At 38.5% G+C, this 27334-nt stretch overlaps 2 protein-coding genes across 2 annotated transcripts; both read left to right on the top strand.

Annotated features, from left to right (window-relative positions):
• Nucleotides 1–3559: 3559 nt before the first annotated feature.
• On the top strand, nucleotides 3560–5188 carry LOC117336722. Its single transcript, XM_033897336.1, has one exon. The coding sequence runs from the start codon at nucleotides 3560–3562 to the stop codon at nucleotides 5186–5188; it is 1629 nt and encodes a 542-aa protein (XP_033753227.1).
• A 4500-nt stretch (nucleotides 5189–9688) lies between these two features.
• On the top strand, nucleotides 9689–25197 carry LOC117336816 (bifunctional arginine demethylase and lysyl-hydroxylase JMJD6-A-like). The gene is made up of 9 exons (XM_033897470.1): nucleotides 9689–9869; nucleotides 11685–11896; nucleotides 13383–13535; nucleotides 15702–15802; nucleotides 16283–16378; nucleotides 17423–17570; nucleotides 20167–20355; nucleotides 20709–20866; nucleotides 22708–25197. The coding sequence occupies exons 1-9, from the start codon at nucleotides 9815–9817 to the stop codon at nucleotides 22871–22873; spliced, it is 1278 nt and encodes a 425-aa protein (XP_033753361.1). The 5' UTR covers nucleotides 9689–9814; the 3' UTR covers nucleotides 22874–25197.
• Nucleotides 25198–27334: the final 2137 nt, after the last annotated feature.

The following is a 27334-nucleotide window of genomic DNA, read 5'->3' as shown; positions in this document are numbered from 1 at the left end:
GCGGAAATTACAAGTCTAATTTTAATTAGATTGAATTAAACTCATCTATAAAATCAAAAATGATTCTAAAGACCCCGATGATGACAGGGCGATAATTCTGATGTCTTGTCTTGGAAAGGCTTAATTTGTCTCTATTTTCAATAACCGCCCTAAAACATTGGATGCTCAAGAGGGCTTAACGAGTTGCATGTTTTCTTGAACAGAAAATATATCACTAATCCATTCTCTTATACAATATATTTATATAATCAGGCCAGGGTTGTGGTGGTCCTTTGTTTATATCATAAGGCCAGGGTCAATGTGTCTGAATTTTCCGGGGATTTTATGAGGGATGACTGCCGAGAGCAGAAATGGCTGACAGAAATCGGTCGATATAGAAAACAAATGAACGACCAAAATCACCGGTCGTTAGTCACATTAGACAGGTAGTCGCTATACAGAGGGTCGTTATATAGTAAAATATCACGGGGAATCTTAAAACCGGTCGTTATAGACAGGCAGTCGTTATATACAGGGGGTCGTTATAGACAGGCGGTCGTTACAGACAGGCGGTCGTTTTATACAGGCGGTCGTTATAGACAGGCAGTCGTTATATACAGGGGGTCGTTATAGACAGGTGGTCGTTATATACAGGGGGTCGTTATATAGTAAAATATCACGGGGAATCTTAATATCGGCCGTTATAGACAGGCAGTCGTTATATACAGGGGTCGTTATAGACAGGCGGTCGTTATATACAGGCGGTCGTTATATACAGGGGGTCGTTATAGACAGGCGGTCGTTATATACAGAGGGTCGTTATATAGTAAAATATCACGGGGAATCTTAATATCGGTCGTTATAGACAGGCAGTCGTTATATACAGGGGGTCGTTATAGGCAGGCGGTCGTTATATACAGGGGGTCGCTATATAGTGAAATCTCACGGGAAATCTTAATATCGGTCGTTATAGACAGGCAGTCGTTATATACAGGGGGTCTTATATACAGGCAGTCGTTATATACAGGCGGTAGTTATATACAGGCGGTCGTTATATACAGGCGGTCGTTATGTACAGGCGGTCTTTATATACAGACGGTCGTTATAGACAGGCGGTCGTTATATACAGGCGGTCGTTATAGACAGGCAGTCGTTATATACATGGGGTCGTTATAGACAGGCGGTCGTTATATACAGGCGGTCGCTATATAGTAAAATATCACGGGGAATCTTAATATAGGTCGTTTTAGACAGGCAGTCGTTATATACAGGTGGTCGTTGTAGACAGGCGGTCGTTATAGACAGGCGGTCGTTATATACAGGCAGTCGTTATATACAGGGGGTCGTTATAGACATGCGGTCGTTATATACATGCGGTCGTTATATACAGGCGGTCGTTATAGACAGGCAGTCGTTATATACAGGCGGTCGTTATAGACAGGCGGTCGTTATAGACAGGCAGTCGTTATATACAGAGGGTCGTTATATACAGGCGGTCGTTATAGACAGGCAGTCGTTATATACAGGGGGTCGTTATATACAGGCGGTCGTTATATACAGGCGGTCGTTATAGACAGGCAGTCGCTATATACAGGGGTCGTTATAGACAGGTGGTCGTTATATACAGGGGGTCGTTATAGACAGGCGGTCGTTATAGACAGGTGGTCGTTATATACAGGCGGTCGTTATATACAGGTGGTCGTTATATACAGGCGGTCGTTATATAGTAAAATATCACGGGGAATCTTAATATCGGTCGTTATAGACAGGCAGTCGTTATATATAGGGGTCGTTATAGACAGGCGGTCGTTATATACAGGGGGTCGCTATATAGTAAAATATCACGGGGAATCTTAATATCGGTCGTTTTAGACAGGCAGTCGTTATATACAGGTGGTCGTTATAGACGGGCGGTCGTTATATACAGGCGGTCGTTATATACAGGCGGTCGTTATGTACATGCGGTCTTTATATACAGACGGTCGTTATAGACAGGTGGTCGCTATATATAGGCGGTCGCTATATATAGGCGGTCATTATATACAGGCGGTCGTTATATACAGGTGGTCGCTATATACTGACGGTCGTTATATACAGGCGGTCGTTAGAGCAGGTTTGACTGTATCTATATACTTTGCTATGGACACAATTTAGAGACTGTGTAGATATGTTGATTATGGAGAAAGTAACTGATGGTGTCACGTGATATCTAAATGAAGCGTAGGAGGCGTGGCTGAATATTCCAATTCGGATGCAGAGCGGCAGAGTATTCCGGTTTTTCTGTACAAATTTGATATAAATTCCATCACAGTTAAACATAAATATGAGTGTAAGCTTCTTTTATTCATAAATCTTATAAATTACTGTACAACACACATCTGGCGTTCTAACGAAGGAATACCCATTTTAAGCACCAACTATCTGAGTTCAAATTGCATAGTTTCCATGTAACAAGTAAATGTATATGATGAATATGTAGAAGAATGGAACGAGAAAAGTCAGTGTCGTTGTACATCATTCTTCCACACAGATTAACCTTTTAACAAGTTTCTTCCATATTCGTTGACTAACCCCCTTTGATATTCCTTTAGTAATACACCACACTTCAAAAATATTTCAGAATATAACACAAAACAGTTTCTTTACGCCGATATCTACTTCAATTGAAAACTAATCAATTTAAGATTTGCAGATATGAGTTCTAGTTCCTATAAAAAACTTTGTTTTAGTTTTATTTATTTTTTATCATTTTTTTTTTGGTTGTGGAGTATTTAAAAAAAGCGTTTGATGTACTCTATAATACATCACACATACTGTATATGAATTAATATCTCCTATATCTGATAGTACATGCTCGAGTCTAATTAATCATACCGAACCTCCTTACGACTAATCTAAAACCTTTGTATCTCAAAAGGGCCTACTCCTCCCGTTAATCATCCACATCTTCACAACCTTAAAACAAAACAAAAATGCTCAATAAAAGACATATCTATCAATATAGTTTGTTGCCCAGTATTTTCACGATTTAAAGTGTGATTGCCAATTTGAATTACTTCCCAGTACATTGGGCCAAAAACAATTCGGACTGCTCATATATAAATACGATATCACACACGTTGGTGACGTTAACCTCGACAAACTGGCAGCACCGACGATAAAACTCGTCAAATGTCCTATGGTTGGAAAGTTATTGTATCGTGTTTCTTTTGTTTTGGTAAGTTTTATTTCTATGTTTTTTAAAAGTTTGTTAGCATGCCATATTGAAATTGTAGCAAAAAATATTCGATGACTTTTGAAAACATGTGAATGTAGTGTTTTATACAACAATCACAGACAAAAGCACTGGTTTGCAAATCAAATGCAGAAAAGATAATCTTATCTACTTATATGATCCGTCTACTTTTGTATCAAGCTTCCCGATTGGTCAATGACATGAAGTCTTTTGCATTGGACCTTTTCCTCATTTAAGATATTTCCTTCTTTTTGAAATATAGCATACTATAATATTCGGTTTTTTCCCCCGCAGATATTATCAAAAAGATAACAGTCTCGCCAGTAACCTGTCTCCTTTAATACCATGGCAACCACGTCCGGGCTATCTATACGACACGCACAAATCCCCGTTAGACCGAAAGGAAATAACAGATGTCCCAGCCACAAGGACAATGATGTCATTATTCTTTGTAGGGACTGCAACATGCTTATTTGTAGACATTGTGTTATAGGCTCTCACAAATCCCATAAAGACAGTTTTCTAGATATATCAAAAGCAAAAAGCTACTACCAAAACCCAGTCAAGGATTTCGTGACTGACACGGATATGATCAAGATACCAAAACTCAAGAAAGCAATAGCATCAGCCAAGAAAGAAAAATCATCTTGTGAACCAAAATACAAAATACTTTGTGAGAAAATAAGGAAAGAAAGAGATAGGTGTAAATTGGTATTTGACAAAATGGCTGAGAATTACTTTAAAGCATGTGATAAAATGGAGATGGCAGCCACTGATTTGCTGCAAGCACACATAAAAAATCTAGAAGAGAGGTTAGACTCTTTGGGGAGACTTTCATCAGAGTATAAGCAGACTCTTCAAACAGGGACAGCTGTTTTAATGTATGATTCGGTTTTTGAAATCCGGCAAATGGGTGAAGACATTCCACAGATGCCTTTCTTTGACGTGACAGAATTTATTCCAAGTATGAACATAAAACGTTATCTGAAACAGGAAAAGACAACAATAAAAACTCCTACTGATCGTCTCGAACCAAGATCAAGTTTTGGCGAAAACCAAAATCCAGCGACGGGCCAATCATCTTCTGGATCAGCCCAATACAAACTTCGTGATAGCCCGACAGTCATAGCCATGTTTCCATACTCGGAACCAATCTCGTCAATCTGTCTTTCACCTCTTGGACGTGCATGGGTTTGTGATTATGAGACCAACCTCATAAATCTCACCAACAACAAAGGTCAGGTCATAGAGACAGTACATCACTGCAGTAAAATCAGCAACATCAGTCTGGACCCCAACCAAGGCCGTCTGTGGTTCTGTTGTGGAGACGAAAGGACTATATATAACGTATCGGCATCATTTAAAGCTGTCAGAAGGTTCACAACAGAGGCTGAACCAGTCGCGCTGTGTGTGACCATGGAGGGTCGGGTAGTGGTTGGTACATGGGGTATTCAGGGGTACAAGGTGGTGATGTACACAGCAAACGGCCGGGTGTTACATACAGCCATTGTGGAGCGGTCAGGGATGGGGTATGTGCTGTCCATCACACAATGTGGTGTTACAGGTAATATAGCTGTAGTCGGTAGTAAATTCATCGGTGGAGACGGCAGTGATCCAGACAACTTCAGGCGTCACATCATTGTGTACAACCCAACTCTCCAGCCCTTGGTCCACTACAGGGGGGAGGGGCTACAGACCCAGGGGGAGGGGCTACAGGCACGGGAGGGGATCATCCCAGAAAAGTTTGATCCCTGTCGAGTTGTGTATGACAGTAAGGGTAATATTGTTATTGCTGACGGAACTAGGAACACAATAGAACTGATAAGTGGAGCAGGACAGTTTATAAAAACTCTTCACAAAAACAAATGGCGCCAAGGACCTGTAGGTATACAAAAAGATGATGTGGTGTGGATATACTCAGTGTTAAACTCACAGGAGAGGGGATTCAGACTCCTCAAGTATTATAGTGACTGAAATGATAGACATTTGATGATGGTCCAGGAATCTTAACCGAAGCCATACAATTTACAATTATCATGGTCTGACCCGTTCCTCATATTATTAACATTCCACATACATGTATATATTATACTTTTAATGAAATAATGTGGATTTTTTTTTTGTTAGTTTTGTTTTGTATTTTGTTTCTTTTTCATTTTGCTATAGAAATAGATATTGCAACGATAAATGTCTCTGAAATTACTCATCTTTCCGCTTTTGAGTGATTGATTGTTTTTTAATACATGTTTATAAATAAAGGTATTTTTAGGGTTTGTCATATGTTATCTTTATTTATATATAGAAAATACCCTAAAGAGGAACAAATACAAACATTAAGCCTTTCACCAGGAATCAACACATATCAGAACTTCGCGACGGGGAAGGTATTTGTTTCAGTTAAATTAGGGAAGGGAGATAATCCAACAAGCAAAGTAAAATACATTGCTGTTTCATTACTAGTATTTTCTGTTAGTTTGTGACAAGCTTATAGTTTACTTTAGTAAAAAAATAAATCACAACTGCTGAATCATGTATGAATTGGTCTTTATTTTATTTTAATGTAACCGTTGAAGCACAAGTTAATAAATAAAATGATACAGAATTCGGGATATCTATATCCATATCACAGAAATAGGCAGTAGTAAATCTATAAAAACTTTATAGCAATGCCTATTATGACCACTTCAGCACTATTATTACATTAACACATGCATTTTCAGTTTATCATCACACCAACTGGTCCTTGAAAGCCGAAGTACGTATCAATTGCTCTTTTAATTAAACTCAAGTAATCTTGATTTAATCAGATTTTAAACACATTATCATCTCTTACAAAGCGATACCTGACAGACTATGAAAATCCTAAACTACTCATAATAATACAGCTGTGAAGTTCATATTCCAAATCAAGGGACACTTGTACTTTACAAATAAAAAAATAATCATTAAACATTTTTATTTATGTCGTTACAAATAAAAAAGAAGAAATAAAAATAGTTTTATATTGTTTCCATACCATACACGTACATGTGTATTCAAGTAAAGGTCTTACAAGCGTTGCATATATAACAGTCGCGAAGGAGCGAAAACACGATAGCAAAGGAGCGAAGAAGCGAAGAAACGAATGAGCGAAAATACGATGGCGAAGGATCGAAAATTGCTCCTTCGCCATCTTATTTTCGCTCGCCATCGTATTTTCGCTCCTTCGCCATCGTGTTTTCGCTTCTTCGATTCTTCGCGTTTAGGTCGAAGGAGCAAAGAAGCGATATTTGAAATTTGGCCCTAACGGATCTACCATATTTACAGGAGGAATATGAGCGGTCCTAACACGCTGCCTTGGGTAACTCCACAGTGTAAGGGGCGGATTCTGATATCAGACCAGTCGGTTTTGAGCACAGGCGCTTGCATAGAAAATGTGATTTTCATTTTTTTTTTTTATATGACAGTGGTATGTGTACTCTGTAAAGTACAAGGTTAGTAACTCCGCCACGAGCGAAACGGCACCGCATCTCACTTCAATTGACTAAAAAACACATTTATTCAAACTGACACGGTGCATACTATATACAACCGTCATCAGGAAACATTCATCTTTAACCTACCGTGTCACTTAATACGAATTGTTACATCCAAAACACAATTATCCGTGAAAACATCGCCGAATTCCTCGCTCAGAACGCCATTTTTCAAACGGCTCCCTCAGCCTGTCCAGATTCTTCATTTACATACGAAGTTGAAAGGTCATGTGTTGTATAATCGGCTGCCGCCAGGTGCACTTTTTGGGGTCATCTCGACATACTTTATTTTACAGGTGCGTGTACAGGACGTCGTTTGCGATATCACGGACTAATAAGATAGCATGTTTTAATGCCAGTGATGAGATCGTCCTTTCCTTTTCTTCAACTGCATCATTTCAGTAGTTGTTGAACATTCGTTTTGAAATCGAAAGATTGCATGTAACGGTGTTCAATAACTTCTTCAAGACAGGGCCGGGGCAGTATACGTATACCATGAACTACATGTAGCAGTATCAGTTGAAATTTTTCGTAAAATTTGGATGGGGTAATGGCTGATAGTTGTTTGATGTTTTGTTTTTAAATTGAACTATCTTCAATTTAAAAAAATGGACCACTACATGACTAGTATACTAATTGTGTTTTGGATGTAACAATTCGTATTGAATGACACGGTAGGTTAAAGATGAATGTTTCCTGATGACGGTCGCACATAGTGTGCACCGTGTCATTTTGAATAAATGTGTTTGTTAGTCGATTGAAGTGAGATGGGGTGCCGTTTCGCTCGTAACGGAGTTTCCGGCCTTCCGTATTACACAGTACAAATACCACTGATATCATTTTTGTTTTAATTCTCATTTTCTATGCAAGCGCCTGTGGTTTTGAGGGCGCAAGAAGTATCTAATCAAGTTCGGGTTAATTACATTTAACGCAGATACATCTATACAAACGTGGTGACACAAGCTCAGGAAGTTATATCAACATACAGGAAGTTTTTTTTTTAGAAAATAGTTAGTAAACGGTAATAAAATGGTTTCTGCCGATTTTTATGATGTTACTGTCAAAACTTGAGTATGTAATACGTGTATATATCACCTGCCTAATTGTCATGTTGAAAGCTAAATATCTGTGATTATACTGCCAGATAAAAAATTCTGTGATATTTTAATTTTGTCTTTCTTATTGTGCATTTTATCTTTGTTTAAATTGTGAGAAACCTCAGGGGCCACCCCTGGGGCCCTGTGTGTGTCTGGAATATTGAAATTTTATTTTTAAGATAAAAAAAGGTGTCCCAACACTTTATCACTAGCCCTCCACCTCTGGGTCACAAGTTCGAAACCTACACGGGCAGTTGCCTGGAACTGACCGTAGACCGTTGGTTTTTATCCGGGTACTCTGGCTTTCCTCCACCTTCAAACCCTGACAAGTTCTTAATTGACTCTGGCTGTTAATAGGACGTTAAACAAAATAAACCAAACATTGTTCTGGGAACAAAGATTTTCGTTGTTCAGAATCGTGGACTTGGCAATTTTTTTTTACTGTTCAGGCAAAATTGTATAAAATGATGTTTTCACTGTTAGATCTTCAACACAAACTGATCTTACCAAAACTAGTATTTCGAATAAGCGATACACATACATGAATTAATATCAAAAGCTTTTGAGTATTTGCTGGTGGCACCTTGTATATCATTCAATATTCACAAAAATAACACCAAATTAGCAAATGGTCAAATGATGCTCAATATTATTTTTGTATGTGCATGTACCATCGGTCATATACGAAAATTCCATCAAATGCAATATTTTTGGAAGTAAAATATTTGGTCATTTTACTTGTAAGAGTAGCTAATGCTATTTTCTACATTTAAAAACCGATAAAAGCGATTATCATCAAGTTAAAAGTGGTTTCAAGCCATATTGATAAATCAATATTTTTTTTTCTATCCCTTACCCTAGTTGAAAAACATTGCAAATCTGTGCTGTATTTTATTTTGTCTTAATATGCTGTTATTTTTTTTATATCCATTATTACACATGAGGTACACTTCAAAGATGGTTATACACGTGCTTCTTAAATTGTTTTCTGCGCAAAATCATGTTATTACGCAAACAGAGACGTTATAACGTGATTGTTCGCGTTATTGCGAGAAAACATATTTTGTTTGATCTTCCAGTGACATTTATCGGCTTACATAATTTCATCATGTTACCTGAAAGAATCCTGATCATTGTCATATGTTTTAGATTAGGTGGACAGATTTCATGGGTGATTTACAAGTTTCTTTTTTATTTTTCGTAGTTTCTCCACATTTGTCAAATACTTACTTAATAAAACCTCACAATTTGATCCAAAATCTTGATAAATAGATTAAAGGGACCCAAAGTTTACCTTTTTATTAATTAAAATCTAATATAAATTAACATCACTTACTAGTACTGTCCTTAAATGGTTTATAGGAGTATTGGTTGCATTTCAAGAATGACATCATCTCAATGAGCCATTCAAACGCCTTTAATTTTCAACTTTCCCACCAGTAAGTGTCCCGTCACCCAATGTCACGGATAGTCTTTAGAAAACACAATAATTATTAATCCATATGGTGTCCTTTAGGAAACACAATCATTAATCCATATTTATAATCATTAGTTTCAAAATAATCTTATTTTATGAGCAATATCTTGTGGTATCAGTAGCATACTAAAATTTCTCAACAGAAGGTATAAGGACGATAGAGTTGTCTCCCTTGTTTAAACAGTGATTCCTTTAGGCCTATATTATATATTAATATAATTTTTAAATTATTGCGCAATTATTCATCGTAGTTTAATAAAGATAATTATGTTTTGTTAAATGGTATAGTTTTATCAATGTTATCGCATAAACTGCTAATGGAAACACAATATATTTTGTTTCGTTTCGTATAAATTGGCGTCACGAAATAAATCCGTAATATTTTTCTGTGCTCCGAGGTTGCACGCGAGGAGAATAACAAGAGAACCCGAGCTGTTATCCCTCTGTTGACTACTTTGGCAGGTTTCATTCGACAGACGTCGCAACATCTCCAGTCAATCGTTTAGGATATATGGACCACAGAACCAGGAAGAGGGTCCGTGAAGCAAAGTCAAGAGCTAGACCGGGTAAACATATCTTGTAAACAGCAGCCATACTATGAAACCCAGACTGCACGTAAATGGTTTCACTTTTGACTATCCAGAAAGACGTACTGTAATAACGTTATAGGGCGCGATCTGACGATACGTACATCTCTACTGTCAGCTGTAGACAGGGTACAGTATATATGATTGTGATACTTGGTTAAATTGGTATCATTGATTGAACCTCCATTGGTGCACATGCAAATTATACATGTGTAGCGGAACTGGACTGGGTCGATCATCGGCGACCAGGTAGCTCAGTGGTAGAGTGTCCGTCTAGTGTCTAGGATATGAGAATCACGGGCAGTCGAGGTCAACAATTTTTTATTTCATATTTTATGCCATACACATATATACTTTATGTCTGGTGTTATCTCACTTGTATGACATGTACAGCACAATAAATTTATTTTAATGCCTCTGCTTCAGTTCAAACCGATGCTCTCTTGATTACTGTAGTCTTTCATGTACACTCAACCAACTAAGCTAATAAAGATAATTCAAAGTTCTCTCTGGCCGAAAGGTACATGTATACTATTGTGGCTAGTATATACCAGGGTTACATACTCCCTATCCAGGGAAGAACACATACTCTAGTTTCAAGAGATTACAGCGATGCTTTCACAAGTAACGCTAAGTGTAATTCCTGGACATATTCCCAATGTGGGCACCAGTGTACATGTGTGGCAGGCCAGGTTTTAATTGTAAATACTGTACATAGTTGTATGGTCGCCTTCTAGCTTCCGGCTAGGGGGAATTTCCCTTCAGCTCAGTCGATAGAGTGGCGGACCAGTAAGCCGAGGGTCACAGGGTTTCATCCCGGCTTGGTGAACACTACTACTCCTTGAACTTTTACACATGTAAGAGAATTAAAGTATCAGAAATTAGATTTATATTTGTGCCTCTGCTTGGAATTGAACCCAGGACCTCAGGATTGGTAGGCTTACGATCAATTAATTTAGTTGAAGAGATGTTATTTCTTGAGTCGAACGGTATATTGCGGCTAGTTTTTATCAGGGAATTATTCAGCATCAGCAATGGTGGTTAGGTGGCTGGGTTACAGAGTGACGACTCGGCCTTGTACACTCTCCTGTCACCTGTAGCTAGATGACCATGTTTGAGGTACGATTCAACATCATTATATAGCGAGCAACCTAGAGAGGTGCCAGGATGCAGTCGGCACAATGACACCCAATAATAGATCGACTGAACTAGTGGCCTCTATAATGTTATATATAGGAGTATTAAACAACAATATCCCAATTATGATCAGACATAAACACTTTTTAAGATAGGGGCACCTGCCTGACCATATGGGTTTTCTAATTAGGTACTCTAGGTTCCTCTGACTGTAATATCCCTTGTGCCGCGGTGGCTGAGTGGTTAAGGTGTCCCGACACTTTATCACTAGCCCTCCACCTCTGGGTTGCCAGTTCGAAACCTGAGTGGGGTACCGGTAGTTGCCAGGTAATGACCATAGACCGGTGGTTTTTCTCCGATTACTCAGACTTTTCTCCACCTCCAAAACCTGGCATGTCCTTATATGACCCTGGCTGTTAATACGACGTTAAACAAAACAAACCAAACCAATCCCTTGTGCTCTTCTATCTGGGCCAACCAGGGTGATTGATATATGTTGATATAACTTGTTCTTCTTCTTCTTTTTGCTGTGGAAAAAGAAGAAAAAAGTTAAAAAAAGAATTGATTGTGAGTCTCGTGACTCATCAATCATGTAATGACAGAAGACCCAAAAATCATTACCTAATTGTGTCAGCAGTGTATTATATTTTATTACAGAGCTGGGCTCGGACAAGAATGGCTGGTGTCGTTACAACTTTGCACAGACCTTTGACCTTAGTCTGCAGTCTGTGAAGGACAATGTACCACGACTTGACGTTACCAAGACTACGAAAGAGGAGTTCATACGGGATTATGAAGCTCCATACAAGCCTGTTGTGCTTGTCAATGCAACCAAAGATTGGCAGGCAACTAGAAAGTGGACAAATCAGGTACTGGTATAGAGTCGTGGTGAAGCATATCTTAGACGAAATTTCATAATTCTGAACTTTCATCATTTTCTTCAGCCAGAATGGCATGAAATAAAAATGAACAGAATTGAAATTTCCCTTTAAAAAATTATTCAGAATATAGTAAGTTGTCTCCCTTGGATCGCTTTCATTTTGATAATCACACAATCTACACAACCTAAACATATAAATGATAAGATATGTTCTGGTAGTTATTGGGGGCCAGGATTGTTGACTGTAATCTGTTTCAGTTATTTATTGTTTAGTTTAAAAAATTTGGATTGTTTATATTGGTTTAGTATTGTTTAACATCCTATCAACAGCTAAGGTCATTCTGTAGTGAGAGATACATGTGTGTGGCGAACATGTGTGTTTTGGGAGGCTGTGGTGTGTTTGTCTCTTGTGATAGTATGGAACTGATGCTGCCTTTATAGTGTAACCTCACTGAAGTATACTGCCGGAGACATCTAGTAGGACACCCCACCTGGTCACATTATACTGACAATTTGTGAACCAATCCTCAGCTCCTTATATGCTGAGCGTTGATGTAAGCAGGAGTAGAAAACTTCCATTTTTAGACTCCTGTATAGCTCGGTCAGAGGACAGAACCTAAAGTCTACCTCACAGGGGCAAACTCTCAATAGGGTGGTTTACTGGCACGGTAAGGATTGAACCACAAACCATGAATTGTGCTGCAAAAGTGTTGAATTAAAAAAACTGCAACTTTACCTATTCCAAAGTACCTGGCACAGCGTCCGTTGTCCAACGGCTGTTAAACTTTTATTTAGATTGCTACAAGTTTGATTGAATTTGTTCTGGAATACAATTTGGCAAAGGATATCAAATGTTTATTAAGGGAAGGTGTAGCTCACCTAGGGCCAGAGGAACAGGGACCAATTGGGGAAATAGAGGTAAATCCATTAAATCACTACTCGTCTTAAACATCTGATTGGATTTTGATGGAACTTGGGGTGGAACATTATTGGGTAAATATATCCTGTTCAAAACAGAGGGTGTTGCTCCCCTTGGGTTTGAGGAGTGGACCCCAAATGCAATAAGATTTGGGGATATAAAGCAAATTCTTAAAATTTCTTAAATTATGTCCAGGTGAGAGATGCAGGATATCTGAGACTCGTGTATTATAAATTGTTGAAAAATAATACATGACAAGTTGAGTTAATGCCATACAGTGGCAACTGTCTATCAACAATTTACGAAATTGTACAGTATATATTGTATAGTATGGCTAACCCCCAGGCGATGAGGGCTGGGGCAAAAAAGGGGCAATTTGGCTATACTACAATAAACAACTACTTCTTGTCAGGTGAGCGATTCAGGCCTTCTGGGCCTGTTGTTTAATGATGGCTGCAGTGGTTAATTGTACCTTTTTAAATGTTGATGATGCGGATATTTATAATGCTATAATATAAAGTGTAATTTTGAACACATTTGATCCTTTCATTTTCAGAGGCTTGCAAAAAAATATCGTAACCAGAAATTCAAGTGTGGTGAGGATGATGAAGGCTACTCTGTGAAGATGAAGATGAAATATTTTGTTGACTACATGACAAATAATGATGATGACAGCCCATTATATATATTCGACAGCAGCTATGGAGAGGTGGGTGTAAACTTGACAATATGTATAATAGTGAGACAATCTGTCCCCTAAAACACTGACTGGATAGTGAGACAATCTGTCCCCTAAAACACTGACTGGACAGTGAGACAATCTGTCCCCTAAAACATTGACTGGATAGTGAGACAATCTGTCCCCTAAAACACTGACTGGACAGTGAGACAATCTGTCCCCTAAAACATTGACTGGATAGTGAGACAATCTGTCCCCTAAAACACTGACTGGATAGTGAGACAATCTGTCCCCTAAAACACTGACTGGACAGTGAGACAATCTGTCCCCTAAAACATTGACTGGATAGTGAGACAATCTGTCCCCTAAAACATTGACTGGACAGTGAGACAATCTGTCCCCTAAAACACTGACTAGACAGTGAGACAATCTGTCCCCTAAAACACTGACTGGATAGTGAGACAATCTGTCCCCTAAAACACTGACTGGATAGTGAGACAATCTGTCCCCTAAAACACTGACTGGACAGTGAGACAATCTGTCCCCTAAAACATTGACTGGACAGTGAGACAATCTGTCCCCTAAAACACTGACTGGACAGTGAGACAATCTGTCCCCTAATCATTGACTGGATAGTGAGACAAACTGTCCCCTAAAACACTGACTGGATAGTGAGACAATCTGTCCCCTGAAACACTGACTGGATAGTGAGACAATTTGTCCCCTAAAACATTGACTGGATAGTGAGACAATCTGTCCCCTAAAACATTGACAGGATAGTGAGACAATCTGTCCATTAAAACACTGACTGGATAGTGAGACAATCTGTCCCCTAAAACACTGACTGGATAGTGAGACAATCTGTCCCCTAAAACACTGACTGGACAGTGGGACAATCTGTCCCCTGAAATACTGACTGGATAGTGAGACAATCTGTCCCCTAAAACACTGAATGGATAGTGAGACAATCTGTCCCCTAAACATTGACTGGATAGTGAGACAATCTGTCCCCTAAAACACTGACTGGATAGTAAGACAATCTGTCCCCTAAAACACTGACTAGATAGTGAGACAATCTGTCCCCTAAAACACTGACTGGATAGTGAGACAATCTGTCCCCTAAAACACTGACTAGACACATCTTCGCTAGCCAAGGCTTCTGATTACGTTACACTCCACGAACCCTTGGCGGATATAGTCGTGTTCAAACCGTCGCGCCCTGGAATCCCAGGGTAACCAATCAAATCGCATTTTACATTCAGGCTTGGTTTCGCATTAAACAAAAACTGCGGCACCCAGTACAGAACTGCATTGTCGACTGTGTCATGACATTTTACCTAAATACAGAGATGTACAATCATTGGGGAAACATTCACAGTGTTTGATCAATTTATATAAGTCATTGATCACACATCTCATCGAAATTGACACAAGCCTTCATGTGTGTCTGTAAACATCACCGATGAAGTACATTGGTAACGCTCATTTTGATTGGTCGAAAATTTCATGAACAAAGGGTGGTAATTTCGAATCTCCGCTAGAGGGCCAGAACTAACGACTATATCCGCCAAGGGTTCGTGGAGTGTAACGTAATCAGAAGCCTTGGCTAGCGAAGATGGACTAGACAGTGAGACAATCTGTCCCCTAAAACACTGACTAGACAGTGAGACAATCTGTCCCCTAAAACACTGACTGGACAGTGAGACAATCTGTCCCCTAAAACACTGACTGGATAGTGAGACAATCTGTCCCCTAAAACACTGACTGGACAGTGAGACAATCTGTCCCCTAAAACACTGACTGAATAGTGAGACAATCTGTCCCCTAAAACACTGACTGGATAGTGAGACAATCTGTCCCCTAAAACACTGACTGGATAGTAAGACAATCTGTCCCCGAAAACACTGACTAGATATAGTGAGACAATCTGTCCCCTAAAACACTGACTGGATAGTGAGACAATCTGTCCCCTAAAATACAGACTGGACAGTGAGACAATCTGTCCCCTAAAACACTGACTAGATATATAGTGAGACAATCTGTCCCCTAAAATACTGACTGGATAGTGAGACAATTTGTCCCCTAAACACTTACTGGTTAGTGAGATAACTAGGAACATTATTCCTAAAAGGTGACAACTCCTTAATTAATGAAGAAGAATCCAGTACTAATTGATGTTTTAACATCTGTCAACAGCACACAAAAAGACGGAGACTTCTGGAAGATTATTCCGTTCCGCGATTTTTCCGTGATGACCTGTTCCAATACGCTGGTGAGGAACGGCGGCCACCTTATAGGTATGCATAATTTGAATCAAGTATATTAATAAACACTGCAAAAATATAAAAAAAACAGTGTCTCTTTGTTTTATCTGATGTATTTTATTGTCCTTGAGGAACAACTTTGTTTGTATTGCATTATTTTTAAAAAACATTTCAGTCATATATTATTGATGTAGATCGGGCTATCCTCTTTCTAGTTTTTAATCCAAGATGGCGACCAAATTTTTCCCCTCTTGCATAGTGTCTTATCTGGGGATAAACCCACCCCGGACTTTCGGCCATTTTCAGTGCACTAGCCCCCTGGGCTTATCCCCGGTAAAATACGGTAAATGAAATAGCTTAGGGCATGTATTGGTTGATAGAGTTTAGTGATAGATCGAAGTGTATAAATAATGACTGATCGGAGTGTATTGATTGACCAGAGTTTAATGATGATCAAAGTTTATTTGCCAAATAAACCTATATAGATCTATATCTACAAATCTATTGGTACAGATGGTTTGTGATGGGACCTGGTCGATCTGGGACAGGGATCCATATCGACCCCTTGGGAACCAGTGCCTGGAACGCTCTAATAGAAGGACACAAGCGGTAAGGGCTGGTACACACTCCACTGGGAATGTGTCGGTGTGTTTTTGGGGAGATAAGTCTGAGGACAACAGTCTGAACAATCAGGATTGGTATGTGTGCATGCCGTGTTTAAGACAATTACCCATTGTTCTCTGATAGTAAGGACAACACTCTGAACTATCAGGATTTGTGTGTGTGCATGCCGTGTTTAAGACAATTACCCATTGTTGTCTGGTAGTAAGCCACCAATACATTGTAGCTGTTACAGTTCAGTAAAACTATAAACAAATGATGTTTCTTTGTCCTGAAATATGTACACCCACACTTTGAGGTTGTTTTGTCCCCCTGGCCATTTTGTAGGATACATACAGTAATAGTATCTGTGATTTTCCACATGAAACCTGTACTGAATGTAATATACCCCCCACAGGTGGTGTCTAGATCTCTTCCCCACAAACACTCACATTAAACCTTTACTGAATATAATATCCCCCCCACAGGTGGTGTCTCTTCCCCACAAACACTCACATTAAACCTTTACTGAATGTAATATCCCCCCCACAGGTGGTGTCTCTTCCCCACAAACACTCACATTAAACCTTTACTGAATGTAATATCCCCCCCACAGGTGGTGTCTCTTCCCCACAAACACTCACATTAAACCTTTACTGAATGTAATATCCCCCCCCCCCACAGGTGGTGTCTCTTCCCCACAAACACTCACATCAAACCTTTACTGAATGTAATATCCCCCCCCACAGGTGGTGTCTCTTCCCCACAAACACTCACATTAAACCTTTACTGAATGTAATATCCCCCCACAGGTGGTGTCTCTTCCCCACAAACACTCACATTAAACCTTTACTGAATGTAATATCCCCCCTACAGGTGGTGTCTCTTCCCCACAAACACTCACATTAAACCTTTACTGAATGTAATATCCCCCCCACAGGTGGTGTCTCTTCCCCACAAACACTCACATTAAACCTTTACTGAATGTAATATCCCCCCCACAGGTGGTGTCTCTCACATTAAACCTTTACTGAATGTAATATCCCCCCACAGGTGGTGTCTCTTCCCCACAAACACTCCAAAGGACATCCTCAAGGTTCAGGCAGACGAAGGTGGCAAACAGCGAGATGAAGCCATCGCTTGGTTCCAGTTCCTGTACCCAAAAACCCAGCTTCCTTCTTGGCCACAGGAGTTCAAACCAGTAAGTCTGTGTGGGGTGAAGCATCAATTTCGATATAAATAACAGACTTATGTATCAAGCCACATTTAAAGGACTCTAAAAAGATGCACAAAATTATTAATTAATTAAACCTTTCAGTTTCACTTAAGAGGTTAAAGGCAAAATAAAGCTAGATACAGGAGGCCAGTAGAGCCAAAATGAATTAAAATTAATTATACAGCTGTTTCCTCCTTTTAGGACTCGTCTGATATGCTAAGGGACTTAATTTTTTTAATACCTAGGAGGTCATGGAGGAAACTTAAAAATAAATGTCAAAATCTAAACAGGGAGGTGCATTAACCTGCAATTCAATAAGTATAAGTAATTTTCAGTATTGGATCTGAATTTCAAAAGAACACCTAGCATGCAATCTATGTGTATTCCATACCATGCTAAATGTATTTATATGTCGGAATTAAAAAGGCATGTTAAGTGACATTAAGGGTACAGAAAACCTTTGTGGACTGATGTTCATCAGTGTCTACCGCCTGCAATCTCAAAAGATTGTACGTAAGATTCAGTTTCCTTCCTGTCCTCGATTGATCCTATCAATGTAGGTCCGTCCTAGATTGATCCTATCAATGTAGGTTCGTCCTCGATTGATCCTATCAATGTAGGTCTGTCCTAGATCGATCCTATCAATGTAGGTCTGTCCTAGATTGGTCCTATCAATGTAGGTCTGTCCTAGATTGATCCTATGAATGTATGTCCTAGATTGATCCTATCAATGTAGGTCTCTCCTAGATTGATCCTATCAATGTAGGTCTCTCCTAGATTGATCCTATCAATGTAGGTCCGTCCTAGATTGATCCTATCAATGTAGGTCCGTCCTAGATTGATCCTATCAATGTAGGTCCGTCCTAGATTGATCCTATCAATGTAGGTCTGTCCTAGATTGATCCTATCAATGTAGGTCTGTCCTAGATTGATCCTATCAATGTAGGTCTGTCCTAGATTGATCCTATCAATGTAGGTCTGTCCTAGATTGATCCTATCAATGTAGGTCTGTCCTAGATTGATCCTATCAATGTAGGTCTGTCCTAGAGCGATCCTATCAATGTAGGTCCGTCCTAGATTAATCCTATCAATGTAGGTTCTAGATTGATCTTAACAATGTAGGTCCTAGATTGTTCCTATCAATTTAGGTCTGTCCTAGATTGATCCTATCGATGTAGGTCTGTCCTAGATTGATCCTATCAATTTAGGTCTGTCCTAGATTGATCCTATCAATGTAGGTCTGTCCTAGATTGGTCCTATCAATGTAGGTCTGTCCTAGATTGATCCTATCAATGTAGGTCCATCATAGAGCGATCCTATCAATGTAGGTCTATCCTAGATTGATCCTATCAATGTAGGTCTATCCTAGATTGATCCTATCAATGTAGGTCTATCCTAGATTGATCCTATCAATGTAGGTCTATCCTAGATTGATCCTATCAATGTAGGTCTGTCCTAGATTAATCCTATCAATGTAGGTCTATCCTAGATTGATCCTATCAATGTAGGTCTGTCCTAGATTGGTCCTATCAATGTAGGTCTGTCCTAGAGCGATCCTATCAATGTAGGTCCGTCCTAGATTGATCCTATCAATGTAGGTCCGTCCTAGATTGATCCTATCAATGTAGGTATGTCCTTCCTATCAATGTAGGTCTGTCCTAGATTGATCCTATCAATGTAGGTCTGTCCTAGATTGATCCTATCAATGTAGGTCTGTCCTAGATCGATCCTATCAATGTAGGTCTGTCCTAGATTGGTCCTATCAATGTAGGTCTGTCCTAGATTGATCCTATGAATGTATGTCCTAGATTGATCCTATCAATGTAGGTCCTAGATTGATCCTATCAATGTAGGTCTCTCCTAGATTGATCCTATCAATGTAGGTCTCTCCTAGATTGATCCTATCAATGTAGGTCCGTCCTAGATTGATCCTATCAATGTAGGTCCTAGATTGATCCTATCAATGTATGTCTGTCCTAGATTGATCCTATCAATGTAGGTCTGTCCTAGATTGTTCCTATCAATGTCTGTCCTAGATTGATCCTATCAATGTCTGTCCTAGATTGATCCTATCAATGTAGGTCTGTCCTCGATTGATCCTATCAATGAAGGTCCGTCCTAGAGCGATCCTATCAATGTAGGTCTGTCCTAGATTGATCCTATCAATGTAGGTCTGTCCTAGATCGATCCTATCAATGTAGGTCCATCCTAGAGCGATCCTATCAATGTAGGTCCATCCTAGATTTATCCTATCAATGTAGGTCTGTCCTAGATTGATCCTATCAATGTAGGTCCTAGATTGGTCCTATCAATGTAGGTCTGTCCTAGATCGATCCTATCAATGTAGGTCCGTCCTAGATTGATCCTATCAATGTAGGTCCGTCCTAGAGCGATCCTATCAATGTAGATCTGTCCTAGAGCGATCCTATCAATGTAGGTCTACATTTAAAGACCTGACAATCTTCCTGACTAAGATGATCAGTCATGTATGTGAGCCAGCTTAAGATTAAGCTATGTACGTACTGGAGATTGATTTAGAAGGGACAAATTTTACACTTGGGTTGTGTGGTACTATTTCTAGTTGGAGATCCTACAGGGCCCAGGAGAGACCGTGTTTGTGCCTGGAGGATGGTGGCATGTCGTCGTTAACCTGGACGATACCATTGCCGTTACCCAGAATTTCTGCAGCGTGACCAACTTTCCTGTTGTCTGGCACAAAACTGTGCGAGGTCGGCCAAAACTATCGAAGAAATGGTACCGTACACTTCAGGTGAGATATCCTGTTGGCAACACCTGCTTTGATTCAAGCTTGTCGAGCACAAGTACAAATTCTGAAAGAGAGACTTAGAATTCCAGTGTGCAAATGGTATGAAGTCGATAATGATCATGCCACTTACAATTAAAACCTCGTGCTTTAGAAATGGTTTTAAATGTCGGCTTTTCTTGTGAAATATTTTCCCACACTAGAAATATTGAATTTTTTCCCCCTTACAATTTAATTTCCCACTGTAGAACTACGGATTCTTCTGCTTGCTGGTTTGTACAATAAGAATGCCCTGTTAAATAAGTATACACCAGTAGAAGTAATCTATACAATGTGACATGTATACCTTATATTGATAGAAAGAGAAGCCAGCAGTAGCAGCCATGGCTGACCGAGTAGATCTGAGCCAGCCGACTGGCTTTAATTCCGACAGTTCCAGCTCAGGATCGTCCAGTTCCAGCTCCAGCTCAGAATCCTCAGGAGACAGTTCGGACTCGGAGAGGAGGAAGAAAAAGAGGTTTGCCTTATTAAATCGTACATTTCCTTTAAAGCACTATTAGGCCAGAATACCTGTATGGACCAATTGGTCTGCACTATCCTTGGTTTAAGGGTGCTCAGCATTGTATAAGGGACCAACCAACCAATTGTTTTTTCATAGACTTTAGTGTTAACGTTTTTGGAGTATTTCATTCAAATTCTTGAATTCAATATGACAATTATGGTTTATAACAAAAGTTTAGGGTCTCATATAACACCTAATCAAAAAAAAAAGTTGGGTCCTTAAGTTCAAATTTTCTCCAGGGTAGCCATTTTGAAAATGGGTGAATTTCGCAGTAAAAATTCTCACAATCTGAAATGTTTACCTGTTTATTATTATTACGTGAACTTTTGGAAAAAAAATCAATCGCACTTTCAAAATTTATATCAATTTTCATATTGATAGTTACCTATCAGGATACATATCTATTTTCTTACTTCATAACATACTGGCCAATCAGTGGCTGCCAGACATTTTATCCTTGGCTCAACTTTCTATACACAGGGGATGTTTCAAAAATCTTTTTTTTTTCAATTGGTTGGTTGTTCCCTATAAACCCCTTCTCATCCCCACCCCACCCCACATGGGTAGAGTGGTGGAATCAGTGAGGGGATACAAGTTTGTTGTATCAAAAATTATCTTTCAAAGCAGGAAAATTTTTGATAAAGGAAATGTGTTGTTCCCCTTGGTTTGAGAGGCTGATTAAATGAGAAAATATTTTATACTGTTATGAACAAGAGTATGTTTTTCCCGTATTATTGGTGAAATATAGAGTTGAACAATACAGGCCGTCTGGGTCTCTTGTTGTTTAGCATATGTAATATATAATAATTTATCAACTAGTTTTGCCTTCCCAGTCATGACTATATAGTTATCTAATGCCGTAGTATGTTCTTTTAAGATTATTGAAAATACAACAGAATATAATGTAAGGATAAAAATATGTTTCCCATTTCATTGCTGCCAGTCTGCACTCAGCACACTTGGTGTGAAGTTCTTTTAAAAATCTGGTACGAGTCGACTAACATCAACTTTGTTTCGTTTTTAACTGCATATCTGCATTTTGCATTTACCGCTACATTGACCAATCACATACTTCATCTTGACCAGTAGCGCCACCTGTCGCTTCATATCTGGGGCCAAAAGAATATTATTCAGCTATGACCAAAAATCTTCAAATAAGCTGCTGAGATAAAGGGCTGTCATGTTTATTCAAGATAATGACGAGGCCACACATTTCATGATTAAATCCAGGGAACGTTTTGAAATATATTAAAGAATTTTTTCTGAATTTCCAGAATTCCAAAGATCATATTTGACAAAAACTGAATTAGGGTAAAAACTACTCGGTTTGGAATCCACCTGTTCTCCCAGCAAAGTTTGATATGGTGTAGAATCATAGTGAACTATGATAAAGATCCTGTTCCATGAAATATTAATAACTACAGTGTTATGAAGTATAAGTTTAGCATCAGATCAGATATTTGTGCTGGGGATGGGATGTTGAATGCTATTCTTAGCTACAGGCCAGATATTGGGATGTTTAAGGATATTTTGCTCAATTGTGGCAAAGTGGTTAAGGTGTTCCTGACACTTAATCACTAGCCCTCCACCTCTGGGTTGCAAGTTCAAAACCTACGTGGGGCAGTTGCCAGGTACTGACCATAGGCCAGTGGTTTTTCTCCGGGTACTCCGGCCTTCCTCCACCTCCAAATCCTGGCACGTCCTTTAATGACCCTGAGTGTTAATAGGACGTTTGAAAAAAAAAAAAAAAAACCAAACCAAATATTCATGAAATTTTTTGTTTTGTTTTTTTGCAGACGCCGAACTGCTAAGTCAAGATCACGTTCCATCACGCCTAATGGCAGTAAGCGCCACTCACGATCACAGGAGATGAGGAGTCAGAGGTCAAGGTCATATTCCTCATCTAGCAGTGAAAGAACCAGCCACAGAAGCATATCAAGTACACCAAAAAACTCGAGATGACCTCACCAAATTTTCCATAGAACACTGTGGATTGCTTATATTTCTTGTACATCATTTCGTGAGATGATTTTCTGCTCTATTGCTTGAGGATATGAATATATATTAACCTCAAAAGTTACTCTAATTGATCGGAGAATTATTAATCATGTCGGATAAAAACGTTATGATCATGATGATGACATCAGGCCTATTTATGCAAATAAAGGTGATGTGAAGTATAAGTAATCTACATTCAACACTGTATTATCAGGACAATATCTTGTTCCATCCACCAACGATGTTAATGTTTGTATGACACGTTCATAGTCATACATACGACTTGTTTTTATAGCGTGACACTATGTATCGGTTATAAGTGATAGATGACAATGCAGGTCCTTTGATCCCATCAGGGATTGACACTAACCCAAACTCTCAGAAAAAAAATGAATCCTTGATGCAGTTTCGTATGTTCTAGGTCATTTTGAGCATAAAAATACTAGATCTTACACCAGGGTTTTATAAAAAAAAGTTTTGAAAATAAAATCATTGAAGTAAATGTAGGAAACTTTAGCTGGACATTATACATTTGACTGAAAATGTTGGCAGCCCAGCAAAATTGAGGCAGTCCAGGGCTACTGGGTTACTGTTAGTGTCGATCCCTGCCCATATTAGGTACTTAGTAGTTTCAGTCTTGGATTAGGCTTCGTGTCTTTCATCAACATGTATTGGAGCTGTGGGCCAATTTAAGGGCATTAGTTTACATATGATGTACGTGCTACTGGACACCAACACTGTACATAGAGGTTACACAATCACGAGTCGTGTGACCTGTTTCTACCACAATAATATTTGCTTGATTCAAAGGGAAACGTGGATAAGTATAATTTTGTGTATGCAAATAGAGTGTACCGGTGACGTCCGGGACCCAGTGATGCGAGGTCATTCGATTATTGATGACGTCAATAACAATTGCAGCTTGGGTCAAAGTTCGAATTCTTGACCAATCAAAAGACCGGAAGGTCATATACCACTAGTGGTATATAATATATATTTATCCAACAGTCTGCACATTAATACAATGGCTTGAGAGTGGAATAACACAGCGTATTGTGGTAGAAACATATTTATATAATTGGCAGTGTCAAAATGTCCATCACATTACTTGTAAAAATTGTGAACACCTGTCATTACAGACACTTTGTGTAGCTCTGATTGGCTGAAGGGTATCATTGCTTAATTTGCATATTGGAAGGTTTTAAATAATGATATGAACATGTACATGTACATATTATATATATTAATATATGATCTAGATTTCAGTCAATTGAAAAAATGTTTTTAATATTTGTAAGAACATATTAAGTGCTATGAAAAGTTTTCCATTTCGATATGAGTCATCAAAATTTCATATTTTATTCGATCTTCCTAGAGGCTCAGATTTTGTTTGATCTTCCTAGAGGTATACAAAAACGCTTGGTTTTTTTATAGGTCTATGAAATGGAAGCTGATTTTTCCTGAGTACTTTCTCCAGGGCCTTTTTTTCACTACTTTGGGAATGGGGCCTATGGCTTTGGGATTGGGAAAAAAATGTGTGCGAACAAGTTAATTGGGAAAAATGGACATAATGGTAAAAATAACAAGTAGACACACATATTTGCTCCATGCTAGATTTATTTAGACTCTAGAGCATTATCTCCCTTTATCAGGCCAGAATAACCAATAAAATGTAGACGGTACAGCACCATTCAGATTTTTAAAGACACAATTTTTTTATAGATCATTTGAGTGGGAATTTTAACTGGTCGGATTGGGAAAAATATCCAATTTTGCTGTTGGGAATGGGGGCCGAATTTCGGCCCCAAATCAGCCCCAGAAAAAGCCCTGTAATCTCTGAGATCATTTCATAATATTCAAATGTACATTGGTACTGAGCAACAGTCAGGTTTGTCACTATTTTCAAAAGTGGACCCTTGATCCAAGTAGAGAAATGCGTTCTAGATCTAAAAATTGGTGAATTGTTCATTCTCGATAAAATATTGAATACAGTGCTGTGTTTTAAGCTTCGAAATGTAGTAAAACGTTATACATGTATGTAATTGATAGAAAAATATCCTAGAATTTTTTTAATATTGTGAATGAGTGACACCTAGAATCCATAGATGTATGTGTTAAAAAGGGTTAAACTGGTATTTTTATGTAATACATTGATTTGTACCCTCTGACGAAACTGTAGTTTGCATTAACCTGAATGATTGTTCGTGTTACGAGGTGTCTCGTACTTAACACACAGCATAAAGATGTAAATACAAGTATATTTGAGGATATAAATGTTTAATTGTTCAGGAAGGTGTTCTGTGTTAAGTTTACATTGATATGGTTAACACAAGCGTTGTTTTAATATAAATATTTTATGATAATTGTTTTGATTAACCAGAGATTTTCACACTCGGATTATTGTCTGGTTGTTCCACACATTTCGATGGATATTAGATAAATGTCCAACATTGTACCCTATAATTCATCTTATTAAAATTATAAGAAATTGACTTATAAATTAAATGGAACTTAATTGATAAATAATTTTATTACATTTTTACCAGTGAAATATCAAAAATTATTCATTCTATAAAAGTGATATTTTTCACTAGTGAAGAATATCATATTTTTCACTAGTGAAAAATATCACTTTTGCTGATTTGACTAATCAAATTAATGATTAGAAAATACCAAAATAATTGACCAATCAGAAAGCCCGACATATATGTCAGCACCTGGACAGGGGAAACTACTTTTTTTGTTTACAAATTATCGCTGTAGTCCTAGTTAGCATACGGGGTAGGGTTTTCGTTGATAAAAAATGTAATAAACAGAATATCTAACAGTGTCTTCAGTAAAACCAAATATATTTCACTCGTGTGGCTAATATTTAGATATTTTTCACTCGTGCTGCGCACTCGTGAAAAATATCAAAATATTAGCCCCACTCGTGAAATATATTTGGTATTACTGAAGACACTGTTAGATATCCTCTATTTATTCACTAGTGCTTTAGCCCAGAATGCTTCATGCTCTGTTTAGGTGCAGAGAAATTCTTCTCACAAGCTGAATCACTACTAAACAGCTGGTTTTTACAACGCTGTTTTATTCCACCACCTCTAGGAATTAAAGATCTGAATAATTTCAAATTGTTCTGATTTTAATATAGAGATTACTCGTATATATAACCATATATGGCAATGTTTAGTATACTGGACAGAGTTAAAAGTTACAACATTCCCTATATACTATATACAGTTCACTATACAATATTTTGGGTATTCTACTCCACAAAGTCTTGATAAGATTCAAAGGGTTGTATTTTACATAGTGTTCTGGTCAAGATATCAAGCTATTCTAGAAAACTGAATTAGCTCATAAAAAGAGGACTCAAAATGGAATGGAAAGCTTTAGCCCCTTCCAATATACAGGAACTTTGCCACGGCCACTCATGACCTAGAAAATTTCATAAGTTTGTGGTGCGGTCATGTTGAAATTGAAATAGACCAAAACATGAATGATTTATACTGTTGTGCAGTGATCATACAGTCGTTGCTAACACACGACTACATCAAGAAGAGTCGTCACTTTATGATCACTCAAGGTGACATAAAAACAATTCATGATCGCCTTTGTGACTGTTCCGTGATCACTTATGACTTTAGTGATCGTAGCAGAGTCGTAGCAAAGATCATGTATCTGGTAAATAGGCTTTAAGGATTTGGTAAGATATTCCCTGGCAGAATATGCCACAACTGACTTCACCAGGGCCATATTGCTGTCAAAACTAGAGCTTGATTTTATTGTACATTGACAAACATACCACAACCGACTTTACCAGGGCCACATCGCTGTCAAAACTAGAGCTTGATTTTATTGTACATTGACAAACATACCACAACCGACTTTACCAGGGCCATATTGCTGTGAAATCTAGAGCTTGATTTTATTGTACATTGACAAACATACCACAACCGACTTAACCAGGGCCATATTGCTGTGAAATCTAGAGCTTGATTTTATTGTGACATACATACCACAACCGACTTTACCAGGGCCATATTGCTGTGAAATCTAGAGCTTGATTTTATTGTACATTGACAAACATACCACAACCGACTTAACCAGGGCCATATTGCTGTGAAATCTAGAGCTTGATTTTATTGTGACATACATACCACAACCGACTTAACCAGGGCCATATTGCTGTTTAATCTAGAGCTTGATTTTATTGTGACATACATACATGTAAATTTGAGACATGGAGGATATATCAGTTTATACTTACCGCATTTGACCTAATAAGGGCGCAGGGCACGGGTACTTGACAGTGGGGGGCGCCCTTATTAGGGCAGGCACCCTTATTTGGTCAAATACGGTATATCCAGATTACACAGTTGGCCTTGTGGGTCAGATGTCCAGATTACACAGGTTTTATGTACA

This window comes from Pecten maximus, chromosome 10 (genome assembly GCF_902652985.1).
Source record: "Pecten maximus chromosome 10, xPecMax1.1, whole genome shotgun sequence".
Lineage (NCBI taxonomy): Eukaryota > Metazoa > Mollusca > Bivalvia > Pectinida > Pectinidae > Pecten > Pecten maximus.
The sequence above is the reverse complement of the archived record's forward strand: the minus strand, read 5'-3'. Positions and strand labels throughout refer to the sequence as shown.

Excerpts from the sequence above, each read along its gene's own strand:
- LOC117336722 (XM_033897336.1), top strand. The coding sequence starts at position 3,560 with ATGGCAACCACGTCCGGGCTATCTATACGACACGCACAAATCCCCGTT.
- LOC117336816 (XM_033897470.1), top strand. The coding sequence starts at position 9,815 with ATGGACCACAGAACCAGGAAGAGGGTCCGTGAAGCAAAGTCAAGAGCT. Across the intron at positions 13,536-15,701 it reads TCGACAGCAGCTATGGAGAG|CACACAAAAAGACGGAGACT; the intron begins GTGGGTGTAAAC and ends ATCTGTCAACAG. Across the intron at positions 20,867-22,707 it reads GAGAGGAGGAAGAAAAAGAG|ACGCCGAACTGCTAAGTCAA; the intron begins GTTTGCCTTATT and ends GTTTTTTTGCAG.